Genomic DNA, 25,281 nt, shown 5'->3' on the forward strand with positions numbered 1-25,281 from the left:
GTTAGCAAAACAGTGGAAAAGCGAGCAGACTTGCATCGTTCCCCTTTAAACCAAAACTCAAGAGGGTTTGTCTCACTCAGTAGTAGTAGAAGTAGCTTAGATACTGCAGTAGAACAGGAAGGATGCTGCATTATTCATATAGTTATCATTATAGAATATAGAAGACCCACTTCCACTGTACAGAAACCTACTGAGACCAGCAATGGAAACAGTTCTATAGATGTTCACACTCAGGTCAAATGACTGTGCAACAGACACAGATTAGTTTAGTCTTCAACTGGCATCAATGTAAACACAACACCTGGGTGAACACACTATAGACTAATTTAACCTCTTTCCGTGTTGCAACTTATTTCAGAGCTCACAGACACTGATAACAGACCTGCCACCTGCAGTTAATTACAGATGTGGCAGCTGTTTGCTCAGGCCTGAGAGTTACTGTTAAGGTTTTTGTCCTTAAAGAAATGGATGCCATCATTTGTGTTTCTAGATATGCTGCATTTAGACGATGTGGTACCAGCTCAACTTGACTCTTCAGCTTTTTTTTTGCGTTTGTACCAGCTGGTACCTGGTACTACTTTTCTGTACCACCTCGGTAACGAGGTACTAAAAGGTGACATGCAAACACTGCAGACCACTGATTGCATTGATTACGCATCATTGCGTAATCAATGTGCCACATGCATGAATATCCTGCTTGGCTAAAAGCTGTTTTAAATCCTGCTGTAGGGCTGTATGACACGTTATTAAAGGTACATTGTGTAAGTTCTCCTGTTATCTATTCACGAAAATTGATTATTTCGTTCAAAAGTACGTTTTTCATTCATCAGTAATCCCCCCCATCAACAAACTGAAGTGTTCCTTTCAGCTCTGAATGAGCCGTTCATATCATTCATATCTCCATGGAGCGGGTAAGCTCGGTGCTGGCTGCCATGTGGTGTCGCCATGTTTTTACGTTCAGTGGCAGCGTGACGGTAGGAAACCACGGAAACTCAGCGGAGACACCGGAGCTGTCGGCTCAGGTCGAGGTGCCGTCTGTGAAAAGTCACCGCGGTGCAGTGAGGACTGTGAGGACTGCACGTGAATGCTGCATTCAGGTGCAGTCGGAAAAACGGCCTTATATCCCAATATGTGGTCAGTTTACCCAAATAACGCCTTTTTGGATATTTGCTCTGACATTTTTGGAGATGTGAAGAGCCGCTCATGGGACCAGCGGGTCATCTCAGAGGCGAGGAGCTGGTCTCCTGAGATGATCGGCCGGTCAACCTCCGTCGTTGTCCCGGGGCAGAAAGCCATCCGATGAAGTTACCAGCAGAGGTTTATCACTGGTTGATATAATTTATTTTGTCTCACAGGTGAAATCTAACAACTGTGGCAGCCACATTAGTTTGTCTGAATGTAAAGTGAAGCTTCATGTTTGTACTGGACAGAACAGCAGCGCTGCCTCAGGGCTCTACATGTAGGCTACAGATATCACCACATTTCAGTCAATACATGTTTTAAAATGAACAGATCAATCTATATTAAATTTTAATTTATTAAGCGGTGTCGCTATGACAACCACCTACTCTAAAGACTGTATTATCCTGTAATGGAAATGACCACCAGAATAATACCTGGTACCAAAGCTGAGTCAAATCAAGCTGGTACTACCTAGTGGAAACGCAGAGATAGATAGATAGATAGATAGATAGATAGATAGATAGATAGATAGATAGATAGATAGATAGATAGATAGATAGATAGATAGATAGATAGATAGATAGGGGTGGGAGAAAAAATTGATTCACATAAATATCGCAATATCTTTTTTGACGATTTTTACAATTTTTTTTTTTCAAAAATCTTTTTTTTTTAAAATTATTTTTAATATTGTGCAATGTGCATTTGTTAGCCTTTTTTACATAGTACAGGTTTTGATAAGGGTTTAAGTTCACTTTATAATGGAGTATGTTAATTTATAGGCTTCTACAGTATTTGTGTGCAGATAAATGTTAAAAATGCAGACTAAAAATCGAGAGAATTGGCAATATCGTAGAATCGCAATTTGAATCGAATCGCCATCCAAAAAATCGTAGAAGAATCGAATCGGGAGAAAAGCATATCGTCCCAGCCCAGATAGATAGATAGATAGATAGATAGATAGATAGATAGATAGATAGATAGATAGATAGATAGATAGATAGATAGATAGATAGATAGATAGATAGATAGATAGATAGATAGATAGATAGATAGATAGATAGATAGATAGATAGATAGATAGATACTCTAAGTCTTTCAGTAATACACTGCTGTCAGTGTGATAGGAGTCAAGGTTTTTTTTGACCGAGCAGAGCTCCACCTGCAGAGAGCAGAGCACGGAGGAAACAAGAAGCAGGACTATTGTTTCCTTGTTCGACCTCATCACTCACAGTGAGAAGCTGATGGAGAAAATCAGAGTCTGTAAACTGCCTGAGTGTGTGTCGCAAAGTCAGCTCCATTTCCCCTCTTTTGGAGTTCAATACAATGTGAACACTTCCTCTATTATACCCTTAATATGAGCATTGATCGGAGTAGAATCAGTGCCGGTTTGGATGTTAGTAAAGGATTCCTGTCGCCGTTCCTGCAGGCATAACATAATATAATACAACATAATATCTTGTTACCAGTGATTATGATTTTTCCAGCATTCTGCACCAAACTCCTCTCCACATCTTCACTCTCTAACTTCCAGCCGTCCCTATCTGCGGCCTCATCTCTTTGCCACAGCCCGCGCGTGTGTTTTTTTTCTTTCTTTTTTGTTTAGTTTTTTGTGCTGTGTTAGGAGGAGACACATTCTCCAACATCAACACAGTCATTACGGAGAAGCTGGAAATGTCAGCGTGCTAGCTGCACCATTCAGCACTTGGGCTAATGAGCGTTTCTCTCCGGCGATTATCAATTAGTAATGAAGTGGCAAATCATCCTATCAGGCAAAACCAGCACTGTGAGCCTGTGGAGGAAGGATGGTGGGGTGGTGGTGGTGGTGGGGGGCGAACGGGACGGAGAGAGGCGAGGCAGGGGATGTTGCTTACATCCTTCACAGCTTCCACTCCTCTCAATTCGCTCCTTTCATCTTTTTTTTCCCTCCAGCATCTGCTTTTTTTCGCTGATTTCCTCGCTTCCCGTTGCCCTCGCCGTGCTCGCCGTTCCCTCTCCCTGACCCCCGAGCGCCGTCCTCGCCGTCCGTCCTTCTCAATTTTGCGGTCTGACTCTTAGATTGCCATGTGATGAAATATTCAAAAGCTCCCATAGAGGAGGAGGTTCTGTCATCCACGGCGCTCTGCATATTGTTTCCGCATGCGGTCGCGGAGGGCTGACGGCAAAAAATCTGAGAGAGGGTAAACGCTCGCCGGCTCGCATCCACACAGTGAGAGGCCATTAGCGACGCACTGTTGTTGTTTGGATTGTAGAGAACCTTCAGGGGTCAGATGCTCAACGGCAACCACCTAGCTCTTATAGCTTCAACCACTATACGTTAAAGGGATAGTAGCATTTTTTTTAAAGTGGGGTTGTATGATCTACAAATAGCCCCTAAGTACTTTAACCCTCTATGGTACGCACTATGATGCCAGTGGGGAAAAAAATGTTTGGAGTGTTTTTATGTCTCAAAATAGACTAAATAAACATAATCTAAAGAAATTTTTTAAAATTATTTATTTTTGGAAGTTTTTGGGGTTTGTTGCTTGTAGGCAACATTGTACCATTACGGTTCGTCATATACTGTATTAGAAACACCAGTCTCTGTAGACTTTCACCTTCACTGGCCTCATCCTCATCCCAATTCTCATTCTCATCTTCCTCATCATCATCATAATAGCCTGATGTTTACTTTACTGCATTCAAAATAAAATTTATTAAGGATAAAAAACTAAATTATGATGAATTATATGTTTTTGAACATTATATTTACACCTAAACACACACTACCATAGTCTCATAATGCAATATTGATTCCATAATGGTCCACTGTTGCCTCAAGGCAACACTGCAATTTTCTATAATGGTACGTTGTTGCTTTCGGGCAACAGGTGCATTTTAACAAGTTTCCATTATTTAATAAGTAAATAAATTGCATGGAACTATTAAAAAATAAACTTTACTAATCTATTAGTGTAAATATATTTTTTTCCAGATGAAAAAGGGCCAGGAAGTTATGTTTTCAGACCGTTTTAGTGGAGCAAAATGGCAAACCTGTTTCCTTTGAAAAAGTCTGCAAAAAAGGGTTTCAGTATGGCTTCTTGAAAGTCATGTGATAAATTAAAGCATTGTTATTGGTTCTCTAAGGTCTCCTCTCTTTTTTAAAGTATTACAGCATTAAATGGGATGAATTGTGGAGATGTGACAGGCCAAAAAGTGGTATGTTGCCTGAGGGCAACAAGGTACCATAGAGGGTTAATTGCAGTAGAAGACTCTCTGCACTCCTCCCGTTAGCAACGCCAGCCCATAGCCCTGCCCAGAGATTTACAACATACAGTGTTGTGAACAGACCCAAAGAAACGGCCTATGTTCGCGGCCTAAAAGAGGTTTTACCTGAAAAAAAAACACAGTTCCATTCTTCGCTATAATATTTTTTTTTCCAGCCCTTCAAAGTGCAGGAAAAACGCAGTTTTTATTTGGACCTAACCAACTCACGTATCCCTCCGCCCAGGGTTAGCGCCCGCCGATCAGCAGTTGGTTAGCTCCAAATAAAAACTGCATTTTTCCTGCACTTTGAGGGGTTGGAAAAAATTGTATTATAGCGAACAATGGAACTGTGTATTTTTTTTTCAGGTAAAACCTCTTTTAGGCCACGAAAATAGGCAGTTTCTTTGGGTCCATTCACAACAATGTATGTTGTAAATCTCTGGGCAGGGCTATGGGCTGGCGTTGCTAACGGGAGGAGTGCAGAGAGTCTTCTACTGCAATTAAAGTACTTAGGGGCTATTTGTAGATCATACAACCCCACTTTAAAAAAAATGCTACTATCCCTTTAAAGAAAGAAGAATCTGGGCCTACATCTTGAAGTGTTTTACAGCAGCTGTCTGTATATAGTGAAAGGTCGCAGAGGTACATACACATCCACCGAACTCCATTAGAAAATATAGCCTTGCTTTATAGCACACTGTAAAATTGATGGAACTGCTCGCCGGTGCTTTTTTTCCAATGACTTGAAGTCATTTTGATCTAAATTTAACATTTTACTGCAAATAACTAATAACTGCAGAGTTTGCAGTCGGCTGCTGTTTCTGTTACGCTGTATGTTTTGCTGCTCGTTCGCTTCAAAGTTTAGCGCGGCGCGGTGTGGACATGGGATGTTTCATTTACCCTCACGCCGAGTACTGTTATGTTTGCAGAAATGTAAATGGGATGGAAAATGAATTTGCGGTAGATAGTCCATGAAGACACTTATGTGGGTAGATTGTGTAAGCGCTTTCCCCTCGTAATCACTGCAGTCAGTGGGTTTGAATGAGGTGATGATGGTGTCTTTTTTTCCCACAGTTTTCCTTTTCAGCCTTTTACTTCAGAATCAGCACTGGTGTCACTTGTTCCCAACTACTTTAGAGACATTTAGAACTTTTATTCAGCAGTTTTTTTTTTTCTTCCCAGAGATTTACCAGTCTAACTTTTTCTCTTCCAGTACTTAATCCTACTTCAGCTCAGGGTATCTGCAGATAAGAAATCTGATATCAGTGCCGTCTCTCCCCGATGTTCACAGCGTGTGTAAGGAAAAGTGATCAGGGGGAACTGCCACACAAAAACCTGATGTACTGGATGAATAAATGTGCTGGATTATACAATAACAGTAAATATTGGAGCTGATCACAATCTGACTATATCCTCATTACTGTAGGATGAAGTCAGATTGTATCATACAGTATATAGTCTTATATTGGTATGTAGATGTTTCCTGATGAGTTTACAGGTCATAAGCACAGAAAATACATGATAACAGTAGAGTTGTCAGTTTATAAATTACATCCAGTTAAAGGGATAGTTCAACATTTTGGAAAATTGGCCCATTGCCATAATCCCTATAGTTTTAGGAGTAGGTTTGTTACCTTTAATTGGTTGCAAGCTATTTTTAGAACGGTGGAGCAGAGCCGCGAGCTGCTCAGAGTTAAGGCTCATGGTATTTCTTCAAACTCATCAAATACACAATCCAACAACTCCAAAACACTCTCATGGACAAGTTGTGACCTGCACATTCACCACTACACTATAATAACAGAACGTTACAAGACAGAGTTGTTTTCAGGGTAAATTCATGCAAAACCGCTGATGTGCGTTTCCGTCGGGGGCAGTTTTTCAGCAAGCAGTCTCTGAATTTGCCTCGAAAACAACTCTGTCTCATAACGTTGTGTTATTATCTCATAGCATGGTGAATGTGCAGGTCACAACTTGTCCACAAGAGCGTTTTGGAGTTGTTGGATTGTGTATTTGATGAGTTTGATGAGGGAAACCAAGAAATCCCATTAGCCTCCGTAGCGTAGCTCTGAGCAGCTCGCAGCTCTGCTCCACCGTTCTAAAAATAGCTTTCACCGACAATTAACGGTAACAAACCTACTCCTAAAACTATAGGGATTATGGCAATGGGCCAATTTGCCAAAATGTTGAACGATCCCTTTACAACTAAGTGGAAACCACCTCAAAGGCTGAAAGCTATAACACAGAAGTAGGTGGCCACTACAGGCTGGCTCCACCACTGGGGTAATCCCCATTGACTCCCATGTTAAAATGCCCTACTTTACAGCAGAACCATTCTACAGCCTCTCCACTGTTATTTCTCTCCTCCATGATAATTTTGTGGGGACATGTACCAAAGTCACAGCTGGACATGTACCTCCTCCTTTTTGCCAATTTTATAATGAGCTGGGAGTTCAGGTAGTCGGCAACGTTGAAAAAGCTCAATCAGAGCTTCAAAACCACTCATCAGAATCCTATGAACCTAATACAAGAGCCATGCTCTCCTCTTGTATAAATGGGGTGGACAAAAGAACAAAAACATTACCTGGAGACACATTATTAACATTTATTTTAGAGCTAGGCTCATGTGTAAAACAAGAGAGGAAAGAGATATAAGAGTCTTGGGATTCCCCCATTATAATGTATTTATAATAAGATTCAAGATTCGAGACAGCTTCATTAATCCCTAAAAGGGCAGTTCCATTTGGCAGCTCGCGCACCACATGCTCATAACACAAAACACACAAAACAGAGAAAGAAAGAAAAGAGAAGATTGGCTGCTTTATGCAAAATCTGCTAGCTCTAATAATAATTTCCATGTATGAATTTGAATGAATATCTTCCTTAACTCTTTCGCGACCACACTAATTCCTCAGCACATCCGCTCAGGACCACATGTTTTTGGCTATTTGTTTACCTTTTATCTCACGTCGAACCGAACTCTGTACATCACCTAGAAACAAACGGTCTTCACGTGATTGAAGAGTGGCTTTACAACGTGCTCCACGAAAAAACGGCGAGTTTTTCCGCCGTTTCGTTCGTGAGGACGAAGTAGAAGAAGAGAGCTGGGTTTCTCCAAAAACGGAGCTCCCGCTCTAGTTTCAGAGAAAAACGCACTTTTGTGTCAAGTGGCAATCTGCTCATTTTACCGCTACTCTGCAGTGTGGCATGTCTCCCAAATCATTTCTACGGCTAAATAAATATATTTGTAGGTAAATCTGGGGGGTGTGGCAGCCTGGAGAGCAGCGGTGCAGCGGTGTGGGTCTCTGGCTGCAGCGCAGCAGCTCCGAGACACTGCTGTGTGACTGGCCGGCGATGAGTGCTCTGTGGCGGGGGCGGCCGGTCACAGCCCCCGCTGCAGAGCGCCCGCTGCACAGCGCCCGCTCCGCTGCACAGCGCCGTGAAAACAGCCGTGATAACGGGCTTTCAGATCCGAGTCTTCAAACCATAAACGTTTGTAACAGCACCGGTAAAAGTCGCCACATTTGTCGTCGGTCGCTTTTGTCAAAAGAGGGTTTGGAAAGTCGCCAGATTCAGCGAGAAAGTTGCAACACTGTAGCCAACAGCTGCACAGCGCTGCACGCTGTCCCCACAGCAGCATTCAAGGAGAACGATTACTCAAACAAAACCAAGATCACACAGTTTATAAAAAATATTATGTTTTGATTTTAGTTTAAAACAGTTTTACATATCAGAGGACTACCATATTCACACACAGGGTACCTCAGAGTGTCTATTATCGTAATCTGTAAAAAAACGGTTTTGACGAGTTTGCTCGTCAATGGTCGTGAACGTTCGGCAGGCTGTGACGAGTTAACTCGTCAATGGTCGCGAAAGAGTTAAAAGTAGGCTACATCTCTTTATCTCTAAATGATAAAATACATAAAAAGTACACGGTAACACTTTATGATAAGTACACACTAGTAATATTAGTGAAGCTTTAAATTCTGAATTCATCATTTATAACACATGAATAACCATTCATATGTAATTTATAAACTTATAAACTACATACTTATGAGTTTTAATGTGACAAAGAGATTTAGATGAAAAGGGGGTGGGGTTGTGCAGAATATATGAAATAATATTTGTCTTATTTCTTGTCAAAATGTCTCATTTCTAGTCAAAACTAATCTCTTTCCACTTAAAATAAGAAAAATAAACCGAAATAAGCCGAAAAATTAACTTGTTTTTAGATCATTTTCACTTGTTTCAAACTAATTTTCACTTGAAATAAGTAGAAAAATCTGCCAGTGAAAGCAAGTTTTTTTATGCTTGTAATAAGAAAGAAAAACTCGCTCCACTATCAGATTATTTTAAGTGAAAATATGCTTGAAAGAAGTAAAAAGTGTCTAAAAACGAGCTACTTTTTATGTGATGAGTCTTATTTCAAGTATAATGAGATTTGTTTTGACTGGAAATAAGACAAATATTCTTGGTAAGATTTTGAGTTTTTGCAGTGTGACAATGACAACGTGATTGTATAGTTGAGATGGCGACCAAAAACACCTGAAGTCAGCTGATTACAGGAAGTGGTGCTGAAGAGAGAGAATAAACTGTAAGTGAATGAGGAATAAAGGTGGTTCTCCTGATTGAACCTGATGCTCAGCTTAATTAGTTTGGAGCCTGCTGTTCCTAAACAAGTGACAAACTAGTGACAGACGAGTGTGTTATGTGGCGAAATGATCATCTATTGAAAGGTAAAAAGAACGATTTGGAATCGGGTGTCATTTAAGAGTCTTATTCTAGCAAAGACCTGTGTAATGAGGGCACACGGTGCCATTGATCACTGTAATTAACTCAAACTAGTGGAATATAAAGACATGATTGCCGCTTAATTCTTTTTATTGCAGAGGGATATAATGGGACTCGTATAAGAGGCCGAAACCTCGTGCTCTTTTATCTTCATCTTCCATTCTGTCGTCGTGCGGCGGCTAAATGAAACTGGAGCTGCAGCCTGAGCGTCTGTTCTGCTTTAATGGTGGGAGTGTCACGGTGAAAAGGCATCCCATGTTTACCCTGATACCTGACAGACAAGCAGACAACACAAAGCCAGACAGCAGTTGACTCTTAACTCTCTCTGAATGGACCAGCTGCTGCTCATGTCACGTCCTGGACATCAAACACATGAGCGTTTCTAGTCCATAGCATATCTGCAGTGTGACATTACACACAATATACACAGCTGCATTTTTTATCTCTTGCAGGGCAGGTTTAGCGCTGTCATGTCCTGTTTAGTGAACACCATCAACATCATTAAAAATGCGTCCATGCTGTCATTTTCCTTGTTTTATTAATCACTTGTGCTCAGGCTATGTACGTTACCTAATGTGATGTCTGTCACCGGCAGACATACTGTACCTACACTCATCAGCTCATTTCTGTCCAGACAGGAGGATATTATACATTTAATAATGCAAAGTAGACCAGAGCGCAGGGCAAAGCAGTTACTGTACAGTACATCCCCACCGGGATCAACTGTTCTCGAAAACGACTCTCTGAGCTCCGTTGTGGCACATTTGAATCTGAAGTTTAAGAAATAGTTCACCAAAAAGTGGAATTCAGTCATTATTGACTCACCTTCATGCTGATGAATACTCCAGAGTAGTTTTTTATTCCTCAAAGTGCATCTGCAGACCCGGGAGGCCGGTTCGTAGTCCAACAAAATCCTTATATGAGAGTCAATAGTGCCCGACACAAAAAAAGGTCCATAAAACTACACAAAAACCATTAATATTCCTCCACACTGCTCGTCCGCTGCAATCTAAGTGTCCTGAAGGGATATAGTCCAGAGTTGTGTGGAAACAACGTCATTTAGGATATTTTTACAGCCTAAACAGTCCTGTATTGCGCTCTGACATTCATGCATGAACGCGGCCCAGGCAAATTCAATACAGGACTGTTTAGGCTGTAAAAATGTCCTAAATGACGTCGTCATCCCGGGTCTCCAGATGCACTTTGAGGAATAAAAAAACTACTCTGAACTGAATTTCATTTTTTGGTGAACTATAACATCCAGGTGACTTTAAAAAAAAAAAAAAAAAACATTTTTTAAAGGTCCCATATTATGCTGTTTTTCAACCATTTCACAGAGGTCCAACCACAGTGTATATTGCCCCCAAATCAATCTGCAGCTCTAAATCTCAGCAGTCTAAAAGTGTCTCTCCAGAGCTCTCCTGAGAACGAGCCGTTTCTGTGTCTGCACCTTGAAATACAAATAAGATGTGTAAACCACGTCCACTCCACAGCCGTCACGGGGAGAGGATGTGGTTGTCGCTACTGGTACCATGTGCTAATGTTGACATTGGGAATAGGGATGGGCAATGATTTCCTAATGATCAAATAGACGCTCAATTAAAAATAAATAATAAATAGAATAGTAATAGTGGCAGAAGGAGAAACATGGAGAGATTCCTACAGCCATCAGAAAGTTCTGTGTGAAACTGTCAAATAAAAAACAAGTGAAACTGAGGAACAAGGAGGAAAAAATAAATGTTCATGCTCCTTGTTGCAGCCAATAACTTTGCACTTGGGCTGCTCGCTTCTTACTGTCGCTGTTCCGTAAATATCTGAGCGGGTGGAGCTCACCTTCTTTGGCCCAGAGGGAGTATAAGGAAATACTGGGAGGTGGGGTTAGCTGCTCTTGATGTCAAGATCAGCAGCATTTCCAACTGCACACAATCTGAAAAAGGTGAAGCAATCAATTAAGGGAGCAAACCAGTTTTTTTCACCCCCAGGCGTCAGAGAAAGGCCATGGGAAAACATACAGTATACCTGCTACAAAACCAGTATAAAGTGGATTTTGCATAATATGGGCCCTTTAACTCCCTTTCTGTTTTGACAAGTGCTGCAATGTGAGGCTGGAACAGCGATGACAGCGGAGACGGCTGATGGCGGAGAGTGATGCGGGGAGGATGTGACGGAGCGAGTCGACCTTTTCATGGCGAGTCTGTGCGTTGCATACGGCGCGACAAGAAAAACACTGACAGCTTTTGTTTATCTTTCTATTTTCGTTCATCTGATATGATGACAAGTTTTACCTGAGCGATCGACGGTGGCGCAAAGAGCCCGGTGATGGGTATGAAACCAGAACTACAGCGCTTATTTATTTCCACACTCAACTCCCTGCACTGAAGTCAAAACACATGGAACTCGACGAGGCTGTAAACCATGGGATGGTGTATAAAAAAATGTTTTTCGGCACTTTCATTTGAGCAGAATACTCCAGCACAGAAAAAATGTTTTCATGGTGGCAACATTAACTTCTTCAGGCCAACAGTTTGCTCTGAGGAGGGAGTGGCTGCACACCCAGCCACCCAGTCACAGTGATTGAACAAAATAACATTTTATATATAAATATACAAACAAAAGATTACCAAAAAGCACAAGAAGTTTATTAATTAAACCATTAAAATGTATCACAGTTTGCTGGAGTCTCCATATTCTGCACGTTTGCGGATCTACCTGCCCTTCTCCTAAGCACCTGCCAATCAAATTAACGTGCAAAGTATTTTCTAATTTTGGCACTTTCATTTGAGAAAAATGATAAAGACTAGAGAAAAAAAAATGTAGTTTTTGCATTTGTTTTAACTTAATAAGTAAAACAATTCCCTCTGGCTATGTCTGTACATTTCCATAATAATATTTAATAGTTAATTCTGCATTGTTGTGCTTATGTAAATCATTGCAGATTACCTTACACCTCCTACAGACTCCTACTGAGCTCAGTGTGAACATTTCATCATGGTCAGCAACATCTTTTTGCTTCGTGATGACATAAAATGATTGATAGCCCTTATATTAGATAATAAAAAAGTAAAAGACTAAAACTTCTTTCTACAACAGAGTCACCTGCCAGCATGTTCCCAAAACTGGAGTCTTATAAAAAAAATGCCATTCAAGCTTATTCCATCAAAAATCAGTGCTGCACAGAGTCAAAACCATGGCTGCTGATTTTATCATCCAAAAATCCAAAGTGAACTGATTTGTAAAATAAGTTTCCTCAGAGACTCACTTCAGATTTCCAAGCTCAGTTATGGATCAGGATTTTTTTTGGGGGGGGCACATAAGCTTGCAGCTTTTTATCAGACAACCTGGTATTTTCCAACTCAGCTGCTCAGTTTTTTTGGACTGACAGCTTCGGAGTGAAAGTTTCCTGCTGATCCCAGCTATAGAAGTTCCCCAACTGTGAGTCACTTAACATTGTCTAAGGGAAAATGGGACTTTTACTGCAGGGGCACCAGAAATAGCTGCTCCTCCTCCTCCTCCTCCTTCTCCTCCTCCTTGCAACAGCTGGGTAAATCTGCAGCCACAGTCTTCTTTTATAGCCATTAAAAACATTAATTTAATAATGCCAAGTGTTTTTAAAGACACATCGTTTGTGGCGCATTTGTCGAGATTTGAGCATTGTGTGAGTTTGATATTTTTAAACCCCACAGATGAATTGCAGAGGTGTTATTTTTGTCTGTGCAGCTGACAAAAATGTGGAAAGGAATCAAAACACAGGAAGGACGACACAACCTCCCTTTTAAACTCCATACTGTGCTCCAGCTGGTGTTTTCACCGCCATCCGTTAGCATTATACTTCATGTCTGCTCTGCATCTGCTGCGTCTCCCCGTTTAAAGAGTCGGTGGAGATGATTTCAGACCGAGCAAAATGCACATAGCTACGCAAAGTGCTCCTCCTGGTGATGCAACTCCTCCTGAGTGCAGGGAGAGAAAGCTCTTCACGTGGAGAGAGGCAGGATAGAGCCATATAGAGAGCAATTATTTTAAAAAAATAAATAAAAAAGAGGGAAAATGTACTAAACCTCCATGTCCATTTCTCACTATAGCTGCCGCACCTAGCTGCTGCTGCTGCTGCTGCTGCTGCTGCTGCTGCTGCTGCTGCTGCTGTCGCCGCCACCTGCCTCAGCTTTTATAAGTAAAATGAATGGCGGCTGGTGAAGTGGCCATTTCAGCTGAAAGCACCTTAACTTTGAACTGGCATCAAATCAGAAGCTGAGAGAGGGATTCAAACTGCTTTTTGGTCGTTGTTGCACTTGTTTACAGATGAAGTCGTCGTAGCTGCTGATTTTTATTCGGATGGGACAGGATGTGAATGTGTGCAACAGAGTTTTGAAGTCGATGATTTGTTGTGTCTTGTCCAGATGCACCTGGGAAGGTGGAAATTTTACATCCACAAGTTTGTATTTACTTTTACATCGATCAGTCATAACATTCTGACCACCTGCCTGATATTGTGTTGGTCCCTTTTGCTGCTTTAAGGGGACATATTATGGAAGTATAACTTTTTAACATATATTTGGGTGTTTGTCTTGCCTTCCAACCCCCAAAATGTGAGAATTAACAAAATAAATCTGTAATGTGCAGACTCTCTGGGTTGAAATCCACGTGGCTCTTCCCTCAGTTGTCTTCCAGTGATGTAACTAGGATTCGAATTTGCATAACCCCACCCCTACCTGGAACCAGTAGAAGGGGCGGGGCAAGCAGTGGGTCATTTGCATTTAAAGGGACAGGCACTGAAACCAGCCGTTCTGAACAGGGCTGTTTTGAGAAGACCACTTTGATAGATCCTGACCACTGCAGAACGAGAACAGCCCACAAGAGCTGCAGCTTTTCACATGAGAGACCCAGTAGTCCTTGGAGAACTGGATCCAATCTTTACGCTGTCCATTTTTCCTGCTTCTAACACATCAACTTTGAGGACAACATGTTCACTTGCTGCCTAATATATCCCACCCACTAGCAGGTGCAATAATGAAGTGTTATTCAGTTTCATTCACATCACTTCACCTGTCAGTGCTCAGAATGTTATTCTTGATTGGTGTAGCTATCTCTGGAGTCAACAGTACAGTGACAGTTGTTCATTTTGCAACAACTGAACTGCCAACATTTGTGAGGACAGAAAAAAATGTCATTGTTTTCACTGTAAGAATCCAGCAGGACAAGTGTTGCTTATATATTTTAGTTCCAAAAAATGTTTTCTATGATAAAATTAAAAATATATACTATGTAGAGAAAACCACTCAAATAATCTTTACTTAACTTGTGTGTAACACTAGACATCATTTCCAGCATCGGCAACCCAGTGGGCAGGCAGCTGCCACCGATTACACCACAGATAATGAGGAGCCATTTCCATAATAACATGAAATTATTGGAAGCTATGGGTTGGCAGGTTTCCATTGTTTGCAAGTGTTGCATAAAATCAAATTCATGGACGTTTGACAAACAAATGAACAATACTTAGTCAGTAGTGTGCAGTTTTGTTAATATCATCATTATTTCTGTTTTCTAGGTGATTGCTTAATGCAGCTGTCAACATCAACAAATCTGAGTCTGAATGCAACCAGGAAACAGTGAAATCTGCTTGCTCAAAGCATTTAAAAAGGCATCTAAACTCCTAAATGAAACTATGTCACTAAGCAGTGGGTTAAATTTCCTTCTATTGTGCTTTGTGCCATTAAAGGAGACGTATTGTGTCTCCTTTCCACAAATTAATATAGTTCCCAGGTGTCTTAAAGACATGTCTGTGACATGCTTTGGTTAAAATCCCCCAAGGATCAAACATCACGGCTCTTTTCATCCTCTCAAAACAGCCCTGTTCAGAACGGCTGGTTTCAGTGCCTGTCCCTTTAAAAGCAAATTAACCACTACTTGCCCCGCCCCACCCCTTCCAAAGTAGGGGTGGTGTTATGCAAATTCGAAAACTAGTTACATCACTCGAAGAGAACTGAGGGGACAGCTCAACACCCAAATATACTGTATGTTAAAGAGCCTTCAAAAAGTGATATTTCCATAATATAATATGTCCACTTTAAAGGGACAACGAGGAGTTTTGGAAAAGCGAAGTGTTTTCACACTACATTTATGAGCCTCCGCGCACCGTGAAATTCTTTGACCGGTGCAAGACAGACTCATGTTTTCATTCATCAAGAATTAAAGTCAGAGGTTGGAAGACGATCACATACCGTCGTAGTTCCCACCATAAACGGAGATTCGGCGGCCTTATTCTCATGACTCGCCACGAAACCGAAAGTAAAGAAACGCTGGTCGAGCCGACCAGCGTTCCGCCACCACTAATAATAACAAAATAACGATAGAGACAAAACGATATATTTATCGAAAATGGGCCCATTAAGTGTGGGTAGCGTAGATTCATCCACATTAACGTGAGACTTTTTTTATAACCAAATAGAAACTCCTCGTTGTCCCTTTAAAGTGACAAGAAGGAAGCAGCTACTGTAATTTCAATGCAAGCCAAGTGTGATTCATGCATGTGGTTTGTGTTGGCTGTGGCTGTGTAGGCTAAGCTGTTTTAAGTGTGATAGTGCAGTGAAAGGGAGGGCTATACATGTAGTTGATCAGTGAGCAGGTCCATTATACCGGTCACTCAGTCTCCTGACTCCTCTTGTAGCTGCCAGAAGAAGAAAAAGACACAGTGCTGTTTTTTTGTCAGTGCTCAGTCCAAAGCACTAAATTTAGTCCGTAGTCTTTGCCTGTCAAACACCCCGACAGACAAATTGTGTTTTTCCACACTCTATCACAGCCCTTAATCGGAGATGCATTCCTGGCAGATGTGGCTCGTTCTCACTTCTCACTCGTGTCTTTCTCTCTTTTTTTTCTCCAGAGCTTTGCGATAGCAGTTCTCAGGCTGTTGCTTTTGCTTGTGCCTTTGTGTTACAGTCACCACTCCCCCTGACCCCGAAATAGATCTATTACTGCCTTAATAGCAGGCTCAGAGGCCAGCAAATTGCAACGAGCTGATCAGGGTCCTCGTGCCAGAACCTGTCCTTGTGCTGCTTCAATTTAAACACTCGATTGGACCAGCAGAGGGCCAGCCATTTGTTTCCAGCTAATCCAAGTTGCTCTGCTGGCGATATTTCCTCTGTACTTGCTGCACATTTCGGATTTTTCTTTTATCCAGGATTTGGCAAACATACTTGTTTTAATGCCTCGAGGCGATCAAAACACTTCTGAGTGATGATTTCATTCTGGAAGGCGCTCGCAAAGTAATCCATTATAATATATTCCACTGTAGCAACTAACCAAAAAATGTATTTCACATGGATTCAGATTCAGCATATGCTCTTTCAGCCTGGGTGCTGCTGCTGCTGCTGCTGCTGCAATCAGAGATGGAATGAGCCAAAGTTGCACCATCTGAGTGGGGCAGATGGTTCCCGGTTAATTTAGCATGAACCCTGGACCTGCACCACCTTTCCCTGCTCATAAACAGCCCGCACCAGAGGACCAAACTGCTGATCAGTCATACCGCCACCACGTTCCCTCCCAAAGGCTCAGGCAATAGGTCTCAATTAGCTGAGAGACAAGCAGAGATTTACTGCGGAGCGAATGAAATAACTCAGCTCAGCACCCGATGAGAAAACCCAGTCTGTGGCTTATTGGTGACTCAATGTAGACGCAAATGGGGCAGATATAGACCTGCTTACAGCCACCATGTTCTATTAGTTCTCTATGAGATTGGATTGTGCTTTATTAACTTCCCAACACTGTTTATGGGCAGTGAAGGATTCTCTCTCAGCCGGACCGGGTTCCGACTAAAGATGTAGATGATTATTTTTTTTAGGAAACAGCATCTTGCTGGTTGCAATGTTTTCTGTTCATTGTGAAATGCACTGAATTGGCGCTGCTCGTTTTGGTGATGATTATCTGCTAAAGCCTGGTACACACATAAAGATTTTTTATCTGTGAGAGAGAGAGAGCCCACACATGAAGATAAAAAATTATTGATTGAACAGTTTTGATCGTATTGTGTGTGGTGAGCGCCGATATTCCCAATACAGCACACCACACACACAAGGATTTTGTCTTATGACACACTAGAGTCTCGTCCCCCAAGCCAGAAATCTTGATCGTGATCAAACGTGATCTGACGTAGTACCCTGACCGACCTGTAGGAGGCAGTTAAACCAAAATAACCGTTCAACCAAACCAAGAAGAAGAACGTTGCTGGTTTCTTATGCTTCTGTTTTCTTTAGTCAGCTCACTTCTTTATTGGCTACATTCAATTCCACATCACAATCTGTGGGGTCAAAGACTTGGGATTGTCGGCTTCCCCCACACACAAAAGGACTTTTGATCGTAAATATTGAACAGGTTTAACATTTACGATTGTCGGCCGCAACCATTTTACTAGCAGATTGAGAAATTAACTCACATTGCACACCACAGGATAATCTCATAGGATAATGTTTAGAGCCATCAGATAATCGGCTGGGGAAATTGGGCCAAAATCAGCCAGATTATCCTTATGTGTGTACCAGGCTTCACAGACAAATGTATAAATTTGTTCAGTTATAATATAGGATGGCTTCTCTGCTGCCTTTTGGTATTTCATTTATTGTTTCATCATGTCATTATGGTCGGTAAAGTAGAATATTCATTTTAGCATCATCATCACTCATCACTAAGGAAGTAACGTCACCATGGGACCTCAACTCGGAAAAAGTCTCCATGTAAGTGAATGGAAGTTTTATTTCGTGATCTGATTCAATTGTGCCATGAGAAAACAATATGACCTCTACCTGTTTAAAACATCATGAGAAATCAGCAGCTTATCGTAAAACGGCAACGGAAGAATGTATTTTGTGTGAGGACACTCTACGGACTACAGATCTGGTGTCCCACAAAATATACGACCTGTAGTCTTTCTGGTTACGGATTCTTCGGAATTTTATTTTACAATAGTTTTACAACAAACTGCTGATTTCTCGGCACGAAACGTGATGTTTTTAACAGGTAGAGGTCGTATTTTTTTCTCATGGCACAATTCAATCGGATAGCGAAATAAAACTTTGATTCCCGTTCACTTACATGGAGACTTTTTTCCGAGTTAAGGACCCATGGCGCGTTACTTCCTGCTTCTGCTTCGGCACTCCATAAGATCACAATAATGACGCATCAGGCCACGCGCTTTTTTTTTTTTGCTGGGTTCACCCATAGACTGTAAAAAGAATGGACGTAGCGTCCGTGACGTCACCCATTGGTTTTGGGGAGTCGTTTTTGTGACTCAAATATGGCGGCCTGAACAGCGCCATGTTGGATTGGCCGGCCGAGAACCCGCCCACTGGCCTCGAAGCAGCCTGTCCACGGAGCTGCTCGGACCTGTCACTCAACGTTTCCGCGCCCTAATTGGCCAGAATCTTAACCTAATAACAGTAAAACGGTAGAGTTAAAAAAAAATTCACCCCCCTCAGAGTGTGTGCGGGGGTAGAAACTATCGATTGAGGAAAAAAAACGTTCTGACACCAGGCTTTTAACATGTTTATTGAGGATGTAAAATCGGCGATTTTAACATGGGGGTCTATGGGGAATGCTCCCTTCTGACACCAGCCCCCAGAGGAAGAAGAGGGGATTGCAGTTTTTTGAACGCGGAAGTGAGCTTCACTTCTCAGACCCACAACTGCCCCCTTGGGTTCACCTCGATTTTGAAACCAGCCTCAAGTGGTCATGTGAGGAACTGCAGACTTTGTTGGCTTCGTCCCAGCAGACCCGATCGACCATGATACACCGGCCAGTGTTTTAGCCAGAACCTAAATGGGATGATTTCCTTTTTAACCAAAATGTTATTAATCCCCTCTCCTGTCTCTCTGTTCATTATTGTACATTTACATCAGAGCGCTATGGACACGTCCCTGTAAATAAACAATGGAAGACTTCAGAGGACTTTTAGCTTGTGTATATTCTGTATGTCTTTTAATTTGATGTGGTTATCTTTATTATTGTGGGGGTGTGACAGCCTCCAGGTGCTGAAGATGATAATATCATAATGTTAATGATACTGTACTATTAAAATGTGTAACATTTGAGGACTCTCCTGACTCTGCCCCCAGTTTGAACCCAGAGAAGTGAGTTTAATGAGCAGCTGAGATGAGCAGGTTTTTATTACACCGACTCCGACGGAAGCGCCTGTGGCTTCTTTTCTTTTTTTTGGTACTTTAGTGTTTGGGTAATTTACCCATTGGCTACTTTCTTTCCAAAGTTACCTTTTGTGGCAATGAGATCAGATGAGGACAAAACACATCAGGCAGCATTTTTCTTCACATGCATCAACTCCACAGCCTCTTACTGTGGTGTTACTGTAACAAAATTCCAACTTAACCCAAATAAATGAGACTGCAGTGCATATTTTTCTTCTTTTGCACCCTTCTCCTGAGCTCCCTCCCCTCCGTGGCTTAGGGACAAAGTTAACCAAAACAAACGAGTCTCCGAAGACTCACCGGTGATGCTTTTAGAAAGTAAGAAGTAAATGTGATGGAGAGGGAGGGAGGGAGGGGAGGCGGGGTGAGCGCTAACAGAGGCCCCGAAGGCTCCGGGCGCTCCATCGCTCATGCAGGGCAAAGCGCCGCGAGGGAAGAGCCGCAGGTGGCTGGCAGTGATGGATACCAGGATGTCTGTATAATATTTCACCCTTTCAAAAATTGTTTGAGAAGCAAGCTGTCAAAGGGCCGCGCTGCAGAGCCAGACCCTCGCTGCCTGCTGCAGGACTTTAATGTCAGCTCATGGCTGCGTCTGGGGACGGGCGTGCAAAATTGAAATCTCAGTCTGGTGGCGGTCGAACTGACAGAGTGGTTATTGTTCAGCTTATCGGGGCGGGTGGGGAAAGTGAAAGGGGAGATTTGCCTGCATCCCTGTGGGGGAATATTGGCCTCCGTCAAAACGTTTTGTAGGGAAACAGCTGACATCAACATCTAAGAAGTAAGTTGTTAGTAAAAAATGGCAAATTTTCAACCTCCCGCTCTGAAGGAAAGGGGAAAATAATACGCTCTCTACGTTTCAGCAGCTCATTCCGTGGTGCGGCGATTTAGAATAAATGATCATTCATTCATGGGGGGAATTTGATTGAGGAGGATATGGAAATGTGATTCAATGAGTGCAGGGTGACATTTATTTTCTCTTGGCCTTTTGCTCCGAGGCATATTTATGGAGGAGTTAACTCAATTGTGAGAGCGGGGCAATCAAGATGGCCATTTTTCATAGCACAATAAGATTAGTACAACATGACAGCGATTACACTGGGTGCTCATAATTTGCAGAAACAGGGCGCTGACTCCATGTAGCCATTATCACCGACACTGAGGACGTTGTTGATGCACAACTTCAAAGAAAAAAGAGGAAGAAAATGTCAGCAAGCTATTAAACGTCGTGGATTGCAGATTAATCAGACGGCTCAAGGTCTCAGGTCCTTGCTCTGAGCTGTGATTGTGATTTTTCTCTTGTAAGTCAGGTGGGCTTTAAATGCAGCACGTGACTCTAGAGATGGATGGGTTACCATTTATGAGACGACAGTCAGGATGCCCAGAGGATACATCCCATTAACTATTGATGAGCCCCTGATTCGTCCTGTAGCGCCACCATGAGGTTTTTAAGTTAAATGTCTCACACTGTGAAACTGTGCCTAGTACTTTGATTTTTGACCTGCAACTTAAAGATAGTTACACCAGTCGGCTATATTTGGTCCACAACCACACACAGCAACACATGTAATATGAAAAAAAAAGAAAACATGGCAGCCATATTGGCCACTCAGCTCAGATAAGTGGTGTGAAGTTACCGGATATAAAACAACACTAGTGTTGTGTGATACAGTACTGTGCAAAGGTCTTAGATTCTTATCCATTATGCAGAGAGGTCTCTGATTGGTCCCACATGTACAGTATTCTACACCATGACAATGACCCAAAGATTACAGCCAGTGTCAAAAATAAGTATTTTAGTTTACAAGAAGAAGACTGAGTCCTGCAGCAGATGGTGTAGCCCCCCCACAGAGTCCTCAGTCTGGGATTACATGAAGAGACAGAAGACACTGAGACAGCCTCAATCCACACAGGAACTATGGCAACGTCTCCAAGATGCTTCACCAAGCTGTCAGTCAAGAACCTTTAAAAGTGTGTGCAAGTGTCTGGAGGAGAACTGGTGTTGTTTTAAAGTCAATCAATAGTTAATCCATAAATATAGACTCGTCATGGCATTATTTTTGATAGGAGCTTCACTTTACTAACTAGTTTTTTTTACCTGTCTTAAAGCAGAAGTAAGAGGAATGTTTGTGTTAATATAAGTCTTAAATAGTTATATCTTCCGACAGCAATCACTTATATAGAGTGTTTGGTCTGAAACACGGGTCTGTCAGTCACTCTGCTCTGCTGTAAGCCGAGGAGAAAACTTTCCTTGTATCCTACAACCTTTATCCAATGAGGAGAGAGAACGGCATAAAGGGGCGGTCCTCTCTGTGTGTGCAGCCAAGTGATGCGCGTGAATGTGGTGACGTAGGGACGAGGGCGGGGACTGCTAACTCCATCGGCTGACAGAAAGTTAGCCAAAACCACCGGATCGCTTACTTCTGCTTTAAGGCCCCCACATACTCGGGCGTACTTGAGGTGGACTCAATGTGGACCCAAAGCGGACGTCCACCAGACCCGTCCACACAAATCTCAGTTTTTACGACGTTTTTACGTACTTGATGTCACACAATAGACTGCTTGGCTGGGAATCTTCACATCGACCTGTTTTAAATGTGGCACCGTACGCTCGACTATGAAACCTCAAACGTCCGCGGACAGTCCGCGCAGCTCACAGTACGCGCACAGTACGCCTGAGTATGTGGGGGCCTTTAATCAGAAATCCCGGGACAGGCTTCAGTCGGTGCACAATCCTTCCGCCAGGCTTTTAACTGGAACCAAGAAATGTGAGCATATTACGCCTGTTTTAGCCTCCCTGCACTACCAGTACATTTTAGGATTGATTTTAAAATTTTATTGATTACATTTAAAGCACTCAATGGTTTTAGTCCTGCATACATTGCTGACCTTTTATCTCTGCGCATTTCTGCTCACACTCTGCAATCCTCAAATAAAGGTTTTTTAGCCGTCCCATGAGGCCTGACTGATGACAAAGGGGGAAAAATCATTCTCAGTCCGGACCCCAAGGCTTTGATATGATCTGCCGGAGGACATTAGGTCAGCTTCATTAGTAGCATGTTTTAAATCTCTGCTCAAAACTCATTCTATCTGAAAGCCCTGATTGTATTTGAAGTTACTTTATTGTCTTGGTTGCCATTTTGATTGTTTTTACTTGGAAAGCACTTTCATTTGTTTTGAAAAGTTCTATATAAGTAAAGTTAATTATTATTATCATTATTATTTACTTATGGTGCCTAAAACTTTTGCACCGTACTCCATGTCCATTAAACTTCATCAAGGCAAGGCAAGTTTATTTGTGTAGCCCATTTTTACAATTTGTCTCAAAGGGCTTTACATGGCATCATAACAACATCCTCTGCCCTTAGACCCTCACATTAACTGAGGAAAAACTCCCACAAAAAAAAAAAAAAAACCTAGAAACCTCAGGGTGAGCAACAGAGGAGGGATCCCTCACCCAGGAGGGCAGACGTGCAATAGATGTTGTATACAGACAAGAAAACAGTTTACAGCATGGAATATGGGAAAACATGGACATGGAATAAGTCAGTTAACAGGAGCTGATGAAGGCAGCTTCTGGTGGGCAGAATGGGTCATATACAGGAACAGCAGGGAGAGCAGGCCAGCTTAATGGGAGTAATGGATGGCAGACTGGTTCATGAGCAGGGAGGGCAGGCCGGTCTAACAGCAGGGGAACAGAGGTGATGCAGGCAGGGGTTGGTGCAGAGGGATGGAGCTCTGGAGAGACACCAAGGCCAAACTACAAAGTGCAACAAATAATGACAGTTCCATACTGTACAGTATGTGCAAGAGAGGACATCACAATAGCCTCTCTTAATATCCTCTCTCTTCACAATCACCAGGTAAATGGTGCATTCCCCTTATATGGTAATCTGCCAGGAGGGTGCGCTTTAATTGGCCGTCTGAGTTACGTGATGCTGGATGATGCTGCGTCGCAGGAATTGAGCCAAGTGTAATTTCATTAGCCCATAATCTCTGAAGAGCTGAAGCACAGGTGTCTCAAGTTGCAGCTCTCAGATTCGGCTGTGAAATGTATTTCCACACTTCTAATTGATTTTTGCCACTCCATCACCTGCAGCCTCTATCAGTGAAGCAATCTCCAAAGCAGAGGAGGATTCTCACCTTCAGTATGAATCAAATGTATCTGCATGAATTTTTTTTTTTGCACAGCGCTTTGATGGATCTGACACTGTTTGTATGCAGGAGAGAGGATGTCGTGTTATTGTATGGCCATCTGAAAATGGAAATATTTTTAATTTTCATTCCTGACTGTATAACTGAAGAAGAACAACAGACTGTATTTGATGTGTGTTTATCTCCAAAATTGAATCATAAAAAAAAAAAATTAAAAAAAAATGTGTGTCTGTTCTGTGTTTGATTCCAGGTCTGAAACGAAGCTACACCTGTGAAGTCTGCAGCGTCACACTGAACTCGGTGGCACAGTACCATGCACATCTGCAGGGCTCAAAGCACCAAAACAAGTGGGTGGATCACACAACAGTCACTGCAGCAACACAGCTGCGTTACACTTCCTAGATATTAATGCTGCAACGCTAAATGCTCAGTGCTACACCTCGTCCCTGGCACAAAACCTGTTGTTTTCTCAGCTTTGATCTGCGTCTGTGAGACCTCCTGTTTCTTAAGGACACCTTTGAGCCTCGGATGCAGTGGATTTCACATTGCTTGCATAAATAATGGGGCTATACCGTAGTGATCTGTACTGTTGAAACAAAAAAAGGAATATGTAGGATTCATTTTGCTCAGGGCACCCTTTGGGTTCAGTGTGCAATTTTAAGGGAAACTGGGTTTTTTCCTGCTTTCACAGTGGAGCTAACTGGCTGCTGTGCTGCCTGCAGGACTCAGTCTAAAAGCCGATAATCAACAAACTCTCTCTCCAATGCAAACAAACAAACTTGCTGGAACTCACTCTCCTGCAGATGTCTGCCTATAAAAACCAGCAATAACACTGTGTCTGGGAAAATCCTGCACACAGGTTCACTCCTGCATGTCAAATAAGACCAGGATGAAGCTTTGAATGCACCATGAAGCAAATGTGGTTTAAACAGTTCTGATTTTATTATTCAATACATTGCATTTAATTTTAGTTCAGTTTTATAAAGATTATTATAATGATTATTATAGCATAATTCTACAACCTGTCATTTTTTACTGGTGTGGTCAGAGCCCGCAGTCTTCTGGCTTGAGGGTTGAATTACCTGATAATAGCAGAGTGGTATGAACGGTCTTATCTAATTCTAGGCAGAAAATTGGAGAAGTGTATTTCCTAAAAGGGCAAGATGCCTCTTTAACACCAAGTGGTTTGATCGAGAGTGCCTGGAAACAAAATTATTAAGTGGGTAAAAAAAGAAGAAAAAAGGTCTCAGATGACTGAACCTACTGGGAAAAAAGGTAGAGAGAAAATGAACAGTGATGATTCAAGCAGCCTTTTATCTCATATGGATTTACGTGTGCAAAGATGTTCTAAAGTGCAAAAACAATTGAAACTTTTATTAACGAAGAGCGGTACACGCAGAGGATGGAGGGACAGAGATGGCACTTTGATTGTCACATCACGATCCAATTGACTTGAACATTTCAAGATGACTGGATGGTATAAATGGTAAATGGACTTGCACTTATACAGTGGACGCATCGGCCACCAACCTTCCAGTTAGTGGACGACCCGCTCTACCTCCTAAGCCACAGCCGCCCTATATGTTGTTTTTACAGGATTGTCCGTTCCACAGGTTTGCAATTGGGTGTAAAGAGGATTTCAAGCAATTCAGGAAAAAATGCTCCAGAAAAAGATTATACCTTTGAGGGGATAGTTCAACATTTTGTCAAATTGGCCTAT

The 25,281-nt window shown here is 42.1% G+C and overlaps 1 protein-coding gene across 1 annotated transcript in view; it reads left to right on the plus strand.

The window, feature by feature from the left end:
• The window catches only part of zmat4a (zinc finger, matrin-type 4a), a gene marked incomplete at its 3' end in the record, with an annotated part of 174,445 nt that extends 150,482 nt beyond the window's left edge, over window positions 1-23,963 (plus strand). Inside the window, exon 6 of the mRNA XM_083978641.1 lies at window positions 23,812-23,963. Within this exon, the coding sequence (XP_083834767.1) occupies window positions 23,812-23,963 (152 nt within the window). The remainder of the gene's footprint in view (window positions 1-23,811) is intronic.
• Between the last annotated feature and the right edge of the window lie 1,318 nt (window positions 23,964-25,281).

The sequence above is a fragment of the Trachurus trachurus genome, assembly GCF_905171665.1.
Source record: "Trachurus trachurus genome assembly, chromosome: 9".
Classification (NCBI taxonomy): Eukaryota; Metazoa; Chordata; class Actinopteri; order Carangiformes; family Carangidae; genus Trachurus; species Trachurus trachurus.